General features: G+C 50.5%; 1 protein-coding gene across 3 annotated transcripts in view; it reads right to left on the bottom strand.

The window, feature by feature from the left end:
• The window catches only part of MIGA2 (mitoguardin 2), a 39,230-nt gene that overhangs the window by 12,731 nt on the left and 8,799 nt on the right, over nucleotides 1–17,700 (bottom strand). For all 3 annotated transcript variants that reach the window (XM_054521183.2, XM_054521184.2, XM_054521186.2), the window contains 4 exons: nucleotides 14,452–14,564; nucleotides 13,488–13,605; nucleotides 13,023–13,159; nucleotides 1,138–1,255 (listed from right to left, as the gene is read on the bottom strand). In XM_054521183.2, coding sequence (XP_054377158.1) covers nucleotides 1,138–1,255; nucleotides 13,023–13,159; nucleotides 13,488–13,605; nucleotides 14,452–14,564 — 486 coding nt within the window. The remainder of the gene's footprint in view (nucleotides 1–1,137; nucleotides 1,256–13,022; nucleotides 13,160–13,487; nucleotides 13,606–14,451; nucleotides 14,565–17,700) is intronic.

Raw genomic sequence — 17,700 nt, 5'->3', positions numbered from 1 at the left:
CATGCCAAGCACTTCTGCGTGAGGACACTGGACTCCTCGCCTCAGTGAGTGACCTCCTTCAACACCCACGACATCCTCGGAGGTTGTCAGCCTCAGGTGTGAGCCCTCGGCTGGTGAGCAGCTCTGCCAGGCTCACAGGTCGCACCGCTGGACCTGAGGCCTGAAGGCCCAAGCTCTGCAGGGGGAGGACCTTGAACTGTGTGGCCCTGGGGAAATCGCCTCTCTCTTCTGACAAGCTGAAACTCAGCCATTGATACCAAGGGCTCGAGAGAGTCCATGGCCACTAACCTGGAGTTCCCCTCCCTGCTCGCCCAAGGGCTGAGGGGTGTGGACCTCCAAGGGTGCTCAGGAAAGGATTGTCGAGCAAGTAAGCAAAGGCCACAGACCTGTGGCGGGCCACCCTAAAGGTCCCCCCAGCTCTTTCTGCCACATAGGGAGGCCACAGGAGGCAGATTCCTCCAACAGAGAAGCCACACCCAGAGCACGTGGGGAGAAGCCAGGGCAGGGTGCATGGCTCAGCCGACCCACTCTGGTTCTGTGTCCCCACTAGCAGAGCCAGGGAGCTGGACCCTGGGGAGTCTGAGGGTCCCACAGGGCTGAGTGCACAGGGAGGGGCCAGGGTGTCATTCACTGCAGGGGTCTGAAGAGGACAGTGGCTGTTTGGCAGAATAACTTGGTTCCCCCTCAATATGTCACATCATTTCACCTCAATGCAGCCGACAACAGAACTTCTGTTCTTGGCCTTCGGCCTGCTCTGAGTGAACCTCCCGTGAGTCACCCCATCCACCCACCCAGTCTGAGCCACGGGAAAGGACTTGAAGCGAAGGCCTGGGAGAGTCATCAGGGAGATGCTGCCACGCGAACCCCAAGGCTGCACCCAAGGGGATGGAGCCAGGTGCACTTGCTGGGGACTCCTGGGACCTCACCTCAGCTCTGCTCCAGCCTGCCATGGAGAAGGGAACACCTCAGTTTCCCCATCTGTGCCGTAAGGTGCTGGATCACATGAGGTCGGAGAGCCCTGGGGATTCTGATTCATTGGATGCACTGAGAGAACCACGCCCCGGTTCTCGCACCTTCTCCTCACCTCCGTCCCTGCCACGCTCCACACCCACCCCGCCTGCGCTGGGCCCAGCTCACCGAGGTCTAGCAGCATGCTGTCCGCAGGGAAGGTCGAGCCGAACTCCTCCTGCAGGTGGTAGGCGCGGTGCAGCAGGGACTCCAGCTTCTCTGCAAACTCCTTCCGCTGTGACTCTGGCTGCCGTAAAAACAAGGACCCTCAACCCAGACCCTCAAAGCTCCCAACGAAAACGGCCCCTTCCCTCACCCCCAGGTCCCTGGGGAAAGGGGAGGAGATCTAGGACCCAGCAGCTAAGCACATAGACTCCAAAACTTCACTGCTCGATAGAGGAGCCACCAGCCACTTGTGGCAGCTGAGCACTGAAAACCTGGACAGTCCCAGAGTCTAAACACACACCAGATTTCAAACACGGCACCAAAAAGCATAGACTGTCTCAGGAATCTTTTCTGTTGATTACATGCTGAAATGATCACATACTGGACATATCAGGTTACATGAAGTACAGCTGACCCTTGAAAACTGTGGACTTAGGTTGCCGGACACAGTGGCTCACGCCTGTAATCCCAGCACTTTGGGTGGCCGAGGTGGGCAGATCACAAGGTCAGGAGTTCAAGACCAGCCTGACCAACATGGTGAAACCACGTCTCTACTAAAAATACAAAAATTAGCCGGGCATGGTGGCGGGTGCCTATAATCCCAGCTACTCAGGAGGCAGGAGAATTGCTTGAACCTGGGAGATGGAGGTTGCAATGAGCCGAGATCGCGCCATTGCACTCTAGCCTGGGTGACAGAACGGGACTCTGTCTCAAAAAAAAAAAAAGAAAGAAAGAAAATTGTGGACTTAGGGTAACTGACTCACCCCTGTGCCCACATAGTTGAAAATCTACATAAAAAAACTTTTTTTTTTTTTTTTTGAGACAGGGTCTCATTCTGTCACCCAGCCCGCAGTGCAGTGGCGCAATCACATCTAACCACAGTCTGTGTGATCCTCCCGTCTCTGCCTCCCTAGTAGCTAGGACTACAGGCATACATCACCATACCCGGCTAACTTCTGTATATATTTTTGGTAGATACAGGGTTTTGCCACATTGCCCAGGCTGGTTTCAAACGTATGGGTTCAAGCAATCCTCCTGCCTCAGCTTCCCAAAGTGCTAGGATTAGAGGTGTGAGCCACCGTGCCCGGCCCACATATAACTTTTGACTCCTCTAAAAGTAAGGGGAGTTATTAATAGGTTATTAACTACTAATAAGCTATTGTTGACCAGAAGTCTTACTGAGAATGTAGTCGATTAACACATATTTTGTATGTTCTATGTATTATATTCTGTATTCTTACACCAAACTAAGCCAGAGAAAAGAAAATGTTATTAAAGAAATCATAAAGAAAAAAAATGGACCGGGTGAGGTGGCTCACACCTATAATCCCAGCACTTTGGAAGGCAGAGGCAGGAGGATCCCTTGAGCCCAGAAGTCTGAGACCAGCCTAGGAAAGACCCTATCTCTACAAAAAATACAAAAATTAGGCCGGCGTGGTGGCGTGTGCCTGTAGTCCCAGCTACTCAGGAGGCTGAGGTAGGAGGATCACGTGAGCCCGGGGAGGTTGAGGTTGCAGTGAGCCATAATGGTGCCACTGTACTCCAGCCTTGGTGACAGAGCGAGACTCTGTCTCAAAATAAATAAATAAATGAAAGGAAATCACTGGGCCAGGCACAATTCCTCACACCAGTAATCCCAGCACTTTGGGAGACCAAGACAGGTAGATCACTTGGGCCCAGGAGTTTGAGACCAGCGTTGGCAACATAGTAAAACCAAAAATATAAAAATTAGCCAGTTTCGGCCGGGTGCAGTGGCTCACACCTGTAATCCCAGCACTTTGGGAGGCCGAGGCAGGCGGATCACCTGAAGTCAGGGGTTCGAGACCAGCCTGGCCAACATGGTGAAACCCTGTCTCCACTAAAAATACAAAAAATGAGCTGGGCAGGTGGTGCACACCTGTAATCCCAGCTACTCCGGAGGCTAAGGTACGAGAATCACTTGAACCAGGGAGGAAGAGGTTGTAGTGAGCCAAGGTCGCGCCACTGCACTCCAGCCTGGGTGACAGAGCAAGACTCCATTTCCAAACAAACAAAAACAAACAAACAAACAAACAAAAAAATTAGCCAGTTTCATAACATGGTCTCAAAATAAATAAATAAGAGATTAAAATTTAAAAATACAACTAAAGGCCAGGCGTGGTGGCTTATGCCTGTAATTCCAGCACTTTGGGAGGCCGAGGCAGGCGGATCACCTGAGATAAGGAGTTCGAGACCAGCCTGGTCAACATGGCGAAAGCCCATCTCTACTAAAAATACAAAAATTAGCTGAGCATGGTGGCGCATGCCTGTAATCCCAGCTACTCGGGAGGCAGAGGCAGGAGAATCGTTTGAACTCAGGAGGTGGAGGCTGCAGTCAGCCGAGATCGTGCCATTGTACACTGGGCAACAAGAGTGAAACTCTGTCTCAAAAAGAAAATATACGCTGGGCGCGGTGGCTCACGCCTGTAATCCCAGCACTTTGGGAAGCCGAGGCGGGGGGATCACGAGGTCAGGAGATCGAGACCATCCTGGCTAACACGGTGAAACCCCGTCTCTATTAAAAATACAAAAAATTAGCCGGGCATGGTGGCAGGCGCCTGTAGTCCCAGCTACTCGGGAGGCTGAGGCAGGAGAATGGCATGAACCCGGGAGGTGGAGCTTGCAGTGAGCCGAGATCATGCCACTGCACTCCAGCCTGGGCGACAGAGTGAAACTACGTCTCAACAACAACAACAACAAATACATATATATATATTTAATTTTAAAAAAGAAAATCATTGAGGAGAAAGGATATCTGCCTGAATAGGTTTCTAATGCGAATGAAAGAGCCCTATTCTGGAAAAAAATGCCACAAAGGACATTTATTAGTATGGAAGAGAAGTGAGCACTAGATTTAAGGCAGGAAGGAATAGACTAACTCTACTGTTTTGTACAAATGCAGTCAGGATTTTCATCAGGACTGTCCTTTCTTTTTTTTCTTTTTTGAGATGGGGTCTCGTTCTGTTGCCCAGGCTGGAATGCAGTGGCGTGATCTCAGTTCACTGCAACTTCCAACCCTCAGGTTCAAGCAATTCTCCCATCTCACCCTCCTGAGTACTTGGGACCACAGGCACGGCCACCACACCCAGCTAATTTTTGTATTTTTAGTAGAGATGGGGTCTCACCATGTTGCCCAGGCTGGTCTTGAACTCCTGAGCTCGGCTAGGTGCAGTGGCTCATGCCTGTAATCCCAGCACTTTGAGGGGCTGAGGCAGGCAGATCACTTGAGGTCAGGAGTTCGAGACCAGCCTGGTCTACTTGGTGAAACCCCGTCTCTACTAAAAACACAAAAATTAGCTGGGCTTGGTGGTGTGCGCCTGTAATTCCAGCAACTTGGGAGACTGAGGCAGGAGAATCGCTTGAACCCAGGAAGTGGAGGTAGCAGTGAGCCAAGATTGTGCCACTGCACTCCAGCCTGAGCAACAGAGCAAGAGTCTGTCTTAAAAAAAAAAAAAGTAATTATTACAATATTTATTCTAAGAGCTACACTTACTGGTGGACACCATGGGCCAGTCTTGTATGAAGTGCCTACTGTAGTTCTTTAAGTTATCCCTGAGATCTCAGGAGAAAGACACTCTTATTTCCCTTGACAGATAGAGAAACTAAGACAAGGCTCGGAAGGGGGAAATGATTTCCCTGAGGTCACAGTGTGGAACTAGTGGTGCTACAAACTGAATCCAGGTGTGTGTGGCTCTAGAGCAGTGCTGTCCAGTGGAAAGCCACGTGCAACATTCAATGTTTGCTACAGACCACAATAAATAGCACAAAGTAATGGGCAAAATTAATTTTAATAATACACATGTGACCCTTGAACAACATAGGTTGTTTTTGTTTTTGTTTTTTCTTGAGACAGGGTCTTGCTCTGTTGCCCAGGCTACAGTGCAGTGATGAGATCATGGGCTCAGGCGATTCTCCCAACTCAGCCTCCTGAGTAGCTGGGGCTACAGGTGCCCACCACCACGCCTGGCAAATATTTTTGTATTAATTGTAGAGACAGGATTTCACCATGTTGCCCAGGCTGGTCTTGAATTCCTAGACTCAAGTGATCCTCCCACCTTGGTCTCCTAAAGTGTTGGGACTACAGGTGTGAGCCACTACACCCGGCCAGACTTTTTTCAATAAATATATAGGAGAATTTTTTGGAAATTTATGACAATTTGAAAAACCTCAGAGATGAACCCACTTAGCCTAGAGATACTGAAAAAATTATGAAAAAGGTATGTCACGAATGCATAAAATATATGTAGATACTAGTCTTTATCATTTACTACCATAAAATATACACAAATTGGCTGGGCGCAGCAGCTCACACCTGTAATCCCAGCACTTTGGGAGGCCGAGGCGGGCAGATCACCTGAGGTCAGGAGTTCAAGACCAGCCTGGCCAACATGCTGAAACCCCGTCTCTACTAAAAATACAAATTTTAGCTGGGCATAGTGGCTGGCACCTGTAATCCCAGCTACTCAGGAGGCTGAGGCAGGAGAATCGCATGAACCCTGGAGGCAGATGTTGCAGTGAGCTGAGACCGTGCCATTGCACTTCAGCCTGGGCAACAAGAGTGAAACTCTGTCTCGGAAGAAAAAAAAAAAAAGGCCGGGCGCGGTGGCTCACACCTGTAATCCCAGCACTTTGGGAGGCTGAGGTGGGTGGATCACGAGGTCAGGAGTTCCAGACCATCCTGCCCAACATGGTGAAACCCCGCCTCTACTAAAAATACAAAAATTAGCTGGGTGTGGTGGTGTGCGCCTGTAATCCCAGCTACTCGGGAGGCTGAGGTAGGAGAATCACTTGAACCCGGGAGGCAGAGGTTGCAGTAAACCAAGATAGCACGACAGCACTCCAGCCTGGTGACAGAGTGAGACTCCGTCTCAAAAAAAAAAAAGAAAAAGAGTGCACAGCATCCTGTGGCCTAATGACCTTGTCACTACCCTTGGGCCACCAGGCCGGGTGAGGGAAGAGGGGGCGGGCACTCCTCCCTGCACCCCAGGAGCTTCTGGGCTGAGCGCTGAGGGGACGTATGAGCCAGCCTCACTCTGTTTTCCACAAAGGCTGCCAGAACCTGCAATTGCCTGTAACTGGATCCACGGGGAGATAAGACACTGGGTAGAAACAGTCAGAAATGCTCAGAAAGGGATGGAAATGATGGAAATGGCAGCCATGCACTGAGTGCCACCTGGGGCCAGGTGCCTCATCATTCAGCCTCACAGTGTCCCTCTGAGGCCAGGATTACTAGGACCCCATTTCACAGATCAAACTCAAGGTTAAGTGGTCCACATGACCAGCAAGAACCTGGCAGAGCTGGGATGCAGCCCCAGGCCTGCAGGACCCTTTGCTCAGTTTTCCGGCAGGGCCGGGACGCACCCCGTGTGGCCAGCAGATAACTTGCAGTTTTGGCACAAATCTGTGTCTCTGTGAAATGGTCTCAAGTAAGGTAACGGTTCTTTTTTTTTTTTGAGACAGTGTCTCGCTGTGTCACCAGGCTGGAGTGCTGTGGCACCATCTCGGCTCACTATAGCCTCTGAGTCCCTGGTTCAAGTGATTCTCCTGCCTCAGCCTCCCGAGTAGCTGGGATTACAGGCATGCACCACCACACCCAGCTAATTTTTGTATTTTTAGTAGAGGCAGGGTTTCACCATGTTGGCCAGTATGGTCTCGGTCTCCTGACCTCATGATCCACCCACCTTGGCCTCCCAAAGTGCTGGGATTACAGGTGTGAGCTACCTCGCCCGGCCAAGGTAATGGTTCTTAGATGTGACATCAGACGCACACTCAACAAAAGGAAAAAACAGATAACCTTGACTCTCAAAAAACTTTTGTGCTTCAGGGGGCACCAGCAAAAAGTGAGGCCAGGCGCAGTGGCTCACACCTGCAATCCCAGCATTTTAGGAGGCCAAGGCGGGCAGATCACCTGGGGTTGGGAGTTCGAGACCAGCCCGGCCAACATGGTGAAACCGTATCTCTACTAAAAATATAGAAATTAGCTGGGCATGGTGATGGGCACCTGTAATCCCAGATTATCAGGAGGCTGAGGCAGGAGAATCTCTTGAACCTGGGAGGCAGAGGCTGCAGTGAGCTAAGATCGCACCACTGCACTCCAGCCTAGGTGACAGAGCGAGACTCTGTTTCAAAATAAATAAATAAATAAATAAATATGAAATAAAAAATACATAAAGGTGAAAAGACAACTCACAGTATGACGGAAAATACAGAAAATATCTGCAACCGCATCTGATAAGGGGCTTTCTCCAGAATATGAGAAACCCTTAGAACTTAATAAACACACAAATAACCCAATTACAAAAGGCATCACAATAGACATTCCTCCAAATAAGATGTAATAATGGATAAGAAGTACATGAAAAGATGCTCAACATCCGTAGCCATCAGAGAAATGCAAATCAAAACAACGAGAAGCCACCTGCACCCGCCATGATGGTGATAACCAAAAAGACAGGAACAAGTGGTGGTGAGCGTGTGGAGAAACGGGAACCCTCACGGGCTGCTGATGAGAACAAAAAACGTGCAGTCGCTTTGAAAACAGTTTGGTGGTTCCTTAAAAAGTTAAACATGGAGGCCGGGCATGGTGGCTCACGCCTGTAATCCCAGCACTTTGGGAGGCCAAGGTGGGTGGATCATCTGAGGTCAGGAGGTCGAGATCAGCCTGGCCAACATGGTGAAACCCCGTCTCTACTAAAAATACAAAAATTAGGCCGGGCGTGGTGGCGGGTGCCTGTAATCCCAGCACTTTGGGAGGCTGAGGTGGGCGGATCACGAGGTCAGATCGAGACCATCCTGGCTAACAAGGTGAAACCCCATCTCTACTAAAAATACAAAAAATTAGCCGGGAGTGGTGGCGGGCGCCTGTAGTCCCAGCTACTCAGGAGGCTGGGGCAGAGAATGGTATGAACTTGGGAGGCGGAGCTTGCAGTGAGCCAAGATCACGCCACTGCACTCCAGCCTGGGCGACAGAGCGAGACTCCATCTCAAAAAATAAAATAAAATAAAATAAAAATACAAAAATTAGCCAGGCGTGGTGGCGCATGCCTGTAATCCCAGCTACTTAGGAGGCTGAGGTAGGAGAATCATTTGAACCTGGGAGGTGGAGGTTGTGGTGAGCCGAGATTGTGCCACTGCACGCCAGCCAGGGCGACAGAGCAAGACTCTGTCTTAAAAAAAAGTTAAACATGGAGTTATCATGTGATCCCCGCAATTTCACTCCTAGGTATATACCCAAGAGAAATGATAATATATGTCCACACAAAAACTTGTACATGAATGTTCATAGCAGCATTATGCATAAGAGCCAAAAAGTGGAAGCAACCCAAATATCTACCAACTGATGAACAAATAAACAAAATGTGGTCCATCTATACAACAGAAACAAAACAGTGATTCATGCTGCAACACGGATGAACCTTGGAAGCACCCTGCTATGTGAAAGGAGGCAGTCACAAAGGGCCACATATTGTGATCCCATTTCTAGAAACATCTGTGATAGGCAAATCCAGATGTAGAGAAAATAGATTTGTGGTTGCCTAGAGCTGGGGGGAAATGAAGGAATGTGAAGGGAATGGCCAAAGTACATGGGGTTTCTTCATTGTTGTTTCTTTGTTGTTGTTATTGAGTCAGGGTCTCACTCTATTGCAGAGGCTGGAATGCGGTGGCACAATCATGGCTCACTGCAGTCTTGACCTTCTGGGCTCAAGGGATCCTACTGCCTCAGCCTCCTGAGTAGCTGGGACTACCACATGGTGTGCGCCACCATGCCCAGCTAACTTTTTAATTTTTTGCAGAGATGGGGTCTTACTATGCTGCCCAGGCTGGTCTTGAATTTCTGGGCTCAAAAAATTTTCCTCCACCTCAGCCTTCCAAAGCACTGGGATTATAGGTGTGAGCCACCATGCTGAACCAGGGGTTTCTTTTTGGGATAAAAATGCTCCAAAATTGACTGTGATAATAGATGCACAATTTTGTGAATATACCAAAAGCCACTCAATTGTACAGTTTAAATGCTATGTGAATTATATCTTTTCTTTTTCTTTTTGTAGAGACAGGGTTGCCCAAGCTGGAGTGCAGTGGCACAATCATAGCTCACTGCAGCCTTGAACTCCTGGGCTCAGGTGATCCTCCCACCTCAGCCTCCTGAGTAGCTGGGACCACAGGAACATGCCATGACACCCAGCTAATTGGTCATACCACTGCACTCCAGCCTGGGCAGCAGAGTAAGACCCTGTCTCAAAAAGAAAAAAATTTTGTGAGACAGAGTCTCACTATGTTGCCCAGGCTGGTCTTGAACTTCTCCCTCACTGGCTCAAACAATCCTCCCACCTCAGCCTTCCAAAGTATTGGAATTACAAGTGTAAGCCACTGTGCCCAGCCTATATTTCAATAAAACTGCTTAAAAATTAGAGCAATAGGCCAGGTGCAGTGGCTCATGCCTGTAATCTCAGCACTTCGCGAGGCCAAGGCGGGCGGATCACCTGAGGTCAGGAGATAGAAACCAGCCTGGCCAACATGGTGAAACCCCATCTCTACTAAAAACACACAAAAAATTAGCTGGGCGTGGTGACACATGCCTGTAATCCCAACTACTCGGGAGGCTGAGGCAGGAGAATCGCTTGAACCCGGGGGGCAGAGGTTGCAGTGAGCCAAGATTGTGTCACTGCACTGCAGCCTGGGCAACAAAAGTGAAACTCCGTCTCAAAAAAAAAAAAAAAAATTATAGCAACAGACAGAAAAAAATGCCTGGAGGAATAGAAAGTGGTGATGCCTGGATGAAGGGCTGCAGGCACCCCTTGTAGGATTGTAGGGTTGTAGGCGTCCTGGCATGTGGACATGCCACAGATCATTAACTGAGCACCTACTATGGACCAGGCCTGAATGGCTGGTGCTGGTGCCCCCACAGAGCGCCAGTGCTCCAAGAGGCCGAGGGCCCCACACTACACAACCATGGGCTGTCTGATCAGAGTCTGGGATCAGACTATTTTACACCCCCTTCTCTTTCCTATTTCTGTGCTTTTCATTATTTGATAAGGAATATGTAATTGCTTTCACAACAAGGAAAACAATGCAAGTTCTATCATTTTCAGATATAGTTTTTAGCAAGAAATATAATTTGGGAAATAAAGCTGCCTCCCTTGAGTCCCCCTCACCAACACACTCCTACGGGTGCCCGTTCCCTGCCGACTCGCAGACAGGACCTGACGCAGCTGCAACTGCAGGCACTCAAGGGTTTGAGTCACTTCAAACCTCAGGTATTTCCCTGACCTTCACATCCTGAGCTCACGCCCCAGCAGGGACAGAGAGCATGGACACCTTCAACTTGTTACCAGCTGTGCCAGACACAGCCCTACCCTTGTTCTGCAAGCAGTTTCCCAGGTCCCCCTGCCAGCTGGCTTTCAGCCAATGGAAGACACGGGTAGAGGAATGAAGGCAAGGGTGAGGGAGGCGTAGGCAGAGAAATCCTCCCTCCTCCTTCTACCTCCGCTGCCAAAAGTGGCCACATCCCCTCAAATTACTGGGCTCAACTGGTCCTTCTGCCTCGGCCTCCCAAAGTGCTATGATTACAGGTGTGACGCACCATGCCTGGCCACAAAAATTTAAATTTTAGCCTTTTAACTTCATTTTCCTTTCCTGATATTGAAATAATAAATATTCACTGTAGGCTGGGTGTGGTGGCTCAAGCCTGTAATCCCAGCACTTTGGGAGGCTGAGGCGGGTGGATCACTTGAAGTTAGGAGTTCGAGAGCACCCTGGCCAACACGGTAAAACCCCATCTCTACTAAAAATACAAAAATTAGCTGGGCGTGGTGGCAGGCACCTCTGACTCTGGCTTCTCAGGAGGCTGAGACAGGAGAATCGCTTGAACCCAGGAGGTGGAGGATGCAGTGAGCCAAGATCGCACCACTGCACTCCAGCCTGGAAAACAGAGTGAGGCCACATCTTAAAAATAAATAAATTACGGGCCGGGCGCGGTGGCTCACACCTATAATCCCAGCACTTTGGGAGGCTGAGGCGGGTGGATCACGAGGTCAGGATATCCAGACCATCCTGGCTAACATAGTGAAACCCCGTCTCTGCTAAAAATACAAAAAAATTAGCTGGCCGTGGTGGTGGGCACCTGTAGTCCCAGCTACTCCAGAGGCTGAGGCAGGAGAATGGTGTGAACCCAGGAGGCAGAGCTTGCAGTGAGTCGAAATCGCACCACTGGACTCCAGCCTGGGAGACAGAGCGAGACTCCGTCTCAAAATAAATAAATAAATAAAAATAAAAAATACATAAATAAATTAATTAATTACATCCTGGCTAACATGGTGAAACCCCGTCTCTACTAAAAAATACAAAAAATTAGCCGGGCGTAGTGGCGGGCACCTGTAGTCCCAGCTACCAGGGAGGCTGAGCCAGGAGAATGGCGTGAACCTGGGAGGCGGAGCTTGCAGTGAGCCGAGATCATGCCACTGCACCTCCAGCCTGGGCAGCAGAGTGAGACTCCGTCTCAAAAAAAAATAAATAAATAAAATAAATAAATAAATAAATAAATAAATTAGCCAGGCATGGTGGCTCACGCCTGTAATCCCAGCACTTTGGGAGGCCAAGGCGGGCGGATCATGAAGTCAAGAGATCGTGACCATCCTGGCCAACATGGTGAAACCCCGTCTCTACTAAAAATACAAAAATTAGCTGGGCGTGGTGGTGCGCACCTGTAATCCCAGCTACTTGGGAGGCTGAGGCAGGAGAATCTCTTGAACCCAGGAAGCGGAGGTTGCAGTGAGCCGAGATCGCGCCACTGCACTCCAGCCTGGCGACAGAGTGAGACTCCGTCTCCAGAAAAAAAAAAAAAAAAATTAATAAATAATTCACTGTAGAAAACTTGGATGGTGCCCAAAAGGTCCCCAAAAAAGTATATTAAAGAAAAAAAAGCCCAGGCACGGTGGCTCACACCTGTAATCCCAGCACTTTGGGAGGCCAAGACAGGCAGATAACCTGAGGTCAGGAGTTCGAGACCAGCCTGACCAATATGATGAAACCCCATCTCTACTAAAAATACAAAAATTAGCCAGGTGTGCTGGCATGCGCCTATAATCCCAGCTACTCGGGAGGCTGCGACAGAAGAATCGCTTAAACCCAGGAGGCGGAGGTTGCAGTGAGCCAAGATCGTGCCGTTGCACTTCAGCCTGGGCAACAAGAGCGAAATTCTGTCTCAAAGAAAAAAAAAAAAAGAATAAAAAAGGGCGCAGTGGCTCACACCTGTAATCTCACCACTTTGGGACGCCAAGGCAGGTGGATCATGAGGTCAAGAGCTCAAGACCAGCCTGGCCAACATGGTGAAACCCCATCTCTACTAAAAATACAAAAATTACCCGAGTGTGGTGGCGAGCGCCTGTAATCCCAGCTACGCAGGAGGCTGAAGCAAGAGAATCACTTGAACCTGGCAGGTGAAGGCTGCAGTGAGCCGAGATTGCGCCACTGTACTCCAGCCTGGCAACAGAGCAAGACTCCATCTCAAAAAAAAAAAAAAAAAAAAACAAAGCAAAGGCCGGGCAATGCAGCCACCCCTCAACAGAGGCGCCTTCCCTTCCAGCCTTTCAGGACCACACGTTGCCCTTCACAGGGTTGAGGCGGGTGTGAGTCTCAGTACGGCTGTTTTTACGGAGCGCCGGGCATTGTGCTGAGCACGTGACATGAATTGTTTTGTTTCACATCATGACACCCTCATAGAGGGAAATCAGCAGTCCCAGAGGACAGAAGCCTGCCTCCCAAGGTGTGGCCGCCCCTCTCCTGTGCTGCCAACCTTCTCCCATGGGCGCAGGGGGATGCAGAAGACCACCTACCTCAGACAGTGGCTCTGATGCAGTCTCCGGGTTCCGGAGGCCGTCCCTGGGCATGGGGGTGCTGCCGCTGTCCCCCCGCTGGCCCACGCTCAGCGCCTGCTCCCATTTCTGCAGAGCTTCCTCGAACAGCTCCATGCCTGAACACAGGTGAGGCGAAAAGCGTGAGTCAGCACCTCCACAGTCTCACCCAAGAGGGGGCTCAGAACATCAAGGAGGCAGGAGGGCCTTGAAGGGCAAGAACTGGGTGGGACCATGTGGCCTGGGCTGCTCAGGTTCCAGGCCTTCTTTCGGACCAGGTTTGTTCCTAGACACTGTCCCTTGTTCAGAAATGGCAGGAAATCAACCAATTGGGATTTGGGGCAGGGTAGTGAGGGGCAAAGTGACCCAAGACTGGCCAGGCTCCTAGGAAGGGACTGTTCCTGCCGCCCACCCTGCCCTCGAAGCTGAGGCACCTCCTGGCCACACCTTGCAAGTATAGGCTGTCTGCGTTGCCGTCGCTGGTGGCCAGAGCCTCCTCCATCCCTCTGGCATCCCATGGTCCCGAGCACGCGGCTGTGGGGCTGGATGAGTTCACTGCCATCATCTGGGCGCCAATCAGTGCAAGAAGAAAGAGTGAAGCCTTCCCGGGCTCTCTGCAAGGCCCCCCTGAGGCAGGGCCTCCCCCACTGCCTGACCCTGGGCCACACGCCCCCTCCAAATGCCATCCCTGAGCTTGTTCCTAGCCACAGCGTCCACACCCTCAGAATGGCCTGGACCCACAAACTGCCTGATGGTGCTTCATATAAGCCACCAAAGTGGGAAGGAATCCCGAGACCAACGCCCAGCCCAGGAACCTGGGAACCCCGCTGAGCCCTGCTCATGACTGCTTTATCCATCCCCTACGCCAGGGCTCCTCTATCACTTGAACAAGAAGACAGAGAGTAACCATTCTGTGCCAGGGTCCTGCCTCTCATCCACACGAGTGGCTGGCTGCCCCAGGACAAGAACCAGCTCTTGCTTGCCCCTGTGCCAGCCTGGCTCAGAGCTGGGACTCTGCTTGCTAGACGAGTGAATGAATCAAAAGCCACACCCCAGAAGAAGCCAAGCTTCTGCCTTGTTTATCTCTACACCTCCAGCGCCTGACAGAGTCCCTGGTATAACGCAGGTGCTTGTCAGTGGCTGACGAATGAATAACCTGCACTTTCACAGGTACGGGTCTCCCCAGGAGACCATCAGTTTCTCTCCTCTGCACCAGCCCACCTTTCTCCCACCAACACCTGGCACAGTGAGTGATTAGGGACAATCCCTGAAAGCCCGCGTGGGTGGAAGAGTGAGCGAGAGAATGAATGAATGAATGGACTCTACCAGTCCATAAGCTTGCTGAGGGCAGAGTCCTCAGCAGGGGTAAGCCCAGACCAGGAGCCCTGGAGCCCTGGCACCTGCTGCTCACCGAGGCCACACTGTGGGAGGAGCCCGAGTGCTTGCTGGGCTCAATGGAAGAGATGCCACTCAGGGTGTCATTGCTCTTGCTGCTGGGGCTCTGGACTCTCCGGCTGGAGTATCCTGTGAGGAGCAGAAAGGCAGGCGTCACACAGGCATCCCATGTGGCCTTTACACAGGCTGCTCCCACTCTGGACCACCTTCCCCTTCCTCATCTGGGAATCGGTCCTGACCTTCTAAGTCAGGGGAACAGAGGGACCCCGAGGGTGTGCACTCAGGAGAAGAGCGCGGGGCCCTCCATGTCCCGCTCATGACCACATCCCTGCCATATCTCTGCCACAGGGCACAGGGCCAGGCCGAGGGGAGGAGTCCAGATCTGCCAGATAAGCCGAGAATGAGGTCCATCTGCTTTCCCGCCTCCTTGCTTAGCCTTCTCTGGGCTACTGATTGAGAGAATGGTTTAGAATTCTCCTCCTTCCAAAAGAGATGTGAGACAACAACTTTTAAAAATATACAAAAGGCTGGGCACGGTGGCTCACGCCTATAATCCCAGCACTTTGGGAGGCCGAGGTGGGGGAGGACTGCTTGAGCCCAGGAGTTCAAGACCAGCCTGGGCAACATGGCGAAACCCTGTCTCAACAAAAAATACAAAAATTAGCCAAGTGTGGTGGCGCAGCCTGCAGCCCCAGCCACTTGGGAGGCTGAGGGTGGGGCATCACTTGAACCTGGGAGATCGAGGCTGCAGTGAGCCATGATTGCAATACTTCATTCCAGCCTAGGAAGCAGAGTGAGACCCTGTCTCAAATATATATACATATATATAAAAATTTTTTTAGGCTGGGCTGGGTGGATCATGTCTGTAATCCTAGCACTTTGGAAGGCCGAGCTGGGTGGATCACTTGAGGTCAGGAGTTCGAGATCAGCCTGGCCAACAAGGTAAAACCCCATCTATAATAAAAATACACAAATTAGCCAGATGGGGTGGCGCACGCCTGTAATCCCAGCTACTCAGGAGGCTGAGGCAGGAGAATTGCTTGAACCTGGGAAGCAGAGGTTGCAGTGAGCCAAGACCATGCCACTGCACTCCAGCCTGGGCAACAGAGCAAGAATGTCTCAAAAAAAAAAATTTAATGAAATACACAAAACGTTATTTTTTAAAATAGAGATAAAGCCGGGCGCAGTGGCTCACACCTGTAATCCCAGCACTTTGGGAGGCCGAGGTCAGCAGATCACATGAGATTAGGAGTTCGAGACCAGCCTGGCCCACGTGGTGAAAGCCTGTCTCTACTAAAAACACAAAAAATTAGCCAGGTATGGTGGCACCTGTTTGTAATCCCAGCTACTTGGGAGGCTGAGGAGGAGAATCCTTGAACCCGAGAGGCAGAGGTTGCAGTGAGCCAAGATTGCACCGAGCCAAGATTGCACCATTCCACTCCAGCCTGGGCGACAGAGTGAGACTCTGTCTCAAAAAAACAAAACAAAATAGCCTGGACACGGTGGCTTACGCCTGTAATCCTAGTACTTTGGGAGGCCGAGGTGGGTGGATCACCTGAGGTCAGGGGTTCGAGACCAGCCTGGCCAACATGGAGAAACCCCGTCGCTACTAAAAATACAAAAATTAGCCAGGTGTGGTGGCACATGCCTGTAATCCCAGCTACTTGGTAGGATGAGGCAGGAGAATCGCTTGATCCTGGGAGGTGGACGTTGCAGTGAGCTGAAATTGTGCCACTGCATTCCAACCTGGGCAACAGAGTGAGACTCTGTCTCAAAAAAAAAAAGTAAATAAAAAATTTTTAAAAATAATAAAATAAAACAAAGAAAGCTGGGCGTGGTGGCATGCACCTGTAATCCCAACTTTTGGGAGAACGAGGTGGGCAGATCACCTGAGGTCAGGAGTTCGAGACCAGCCTGGCCAAAATGGTGAAACCCTGTCTCTAGTAAAAACACAAAATTAGCCAGGCGTGGTAGCACTCCCAGCTACTCGGGAGGCTGAGGCATGAGAACTGCTTGAATCTGGAAGGCGGAGGTTGCAGTGAGCCAAGATCGCGCCACTGCACTCCGGCCTAGGCGACAGGGCGAGACTCTGTCTCCAAAAAAAAAAAACAGAGACAGGGCCTCCACATAACACCCAGGCTGGTCTCAAACTCCCGGGCTCAAGTGATCCACCTGCCCCAAAGTACTGGGATTACAGGTACAAGCCACCATACATGGCCAATATTTTGTTAGAAGTGAGAAAAGTAGGGAAGGGAAAATAAGGTGAAATGAGAGCAGGCAGAGTGGGACAGGGCACAGAAGCTAAACGCTGTGCAGATGACTCCAGGTTTCCCAGGACAGACACAAAATTCGGCTGCCTGAGCGTCTCTCAGGGTCCTCTTCCATATTACTCTCAAGACTTCTTTTTCCAATTCTAGGCCGGGTGCGGTGGCTCACACCTGTAATCCCAGCAATTTGGGAGGCTAAGGTGGGCGAATCAGGAGGTCAAGAGATGGAGACCATCCTGGCCAATATGGTGAAACCCTCTCTCTACTAAAAATACAAAAAATTAGCTGGGTGTGGTGGCACGCGCCTGTAGTCCCAGCTAATCAGGAGGCTGAGGCAGGAGAACTGCTTGAACCCGGGAGGCGGAGGTTGCAGTGAGCCAAGATGGCGCCACTGCACTCCAGCCTGGCGACAGAGCGAGACTCCGTCTAAAAAAAAAAAAAAAAACACTTATTTTTCCAATTCTAAAGATAATACTTTCCTTTTGCAACAATAAAAATAAAACACAATTAAAATTTATTTTCACAGGAGAATTTTGCTTCTTATTTTTTTAACAGAGTCAGGGCCTCTCTATGTTGCCCAGGCTGGTCTTGAACTCCTGGCCTCAAACAATCCTCCTGCCTCCCAAATTGCTGGGATTACAGGTATGAGCCACCACACTCAGCTAACTTATGTTCTTTCTCTTTTTAAAAAAATATTATTTATAAAGACAGGGTCTCTCTATGCTGCTCAGGCTGGTCTCAAACTCCTGGACTCAATGATTCTCTCGACTTGATTTCCCAAAGTGCTGGGATTACAGGTGTGAGCCACCACACCCGGTCTACTTTTGCTTTTTTTTTTTTTTGAGACAGAGTCTTACTCCATAGCCCAGGCTGGAGTGCAGTGGTATGATCTCGGCTCACTGCAACCTCTGCCTCCCGGGTTCAAGCCATCCTTCTGCCTCAGCCTCCTAAATAGCTGGGATTACAGGTGTGCACCCCCATGCTTGGCTAATTTTTGT

This window comes from Pongo abelii, chromosome 13 (assembly GCF_028885655.2).
Source record: "Pongo abelii isolate AG06213 chromosome 13, NHGRI_mPonAbe1-v2.0_pri, whole genome shotgun sequence".
Taxonomy (NCBI): Eukaryota; Metazoa; Chordata; class Mammalia; order Primates; family Hominidae; genus Pongo; species Pongo abelii.
This window is presented reverse-complemented; position numbering and strand designations above follow the sequence as displayed.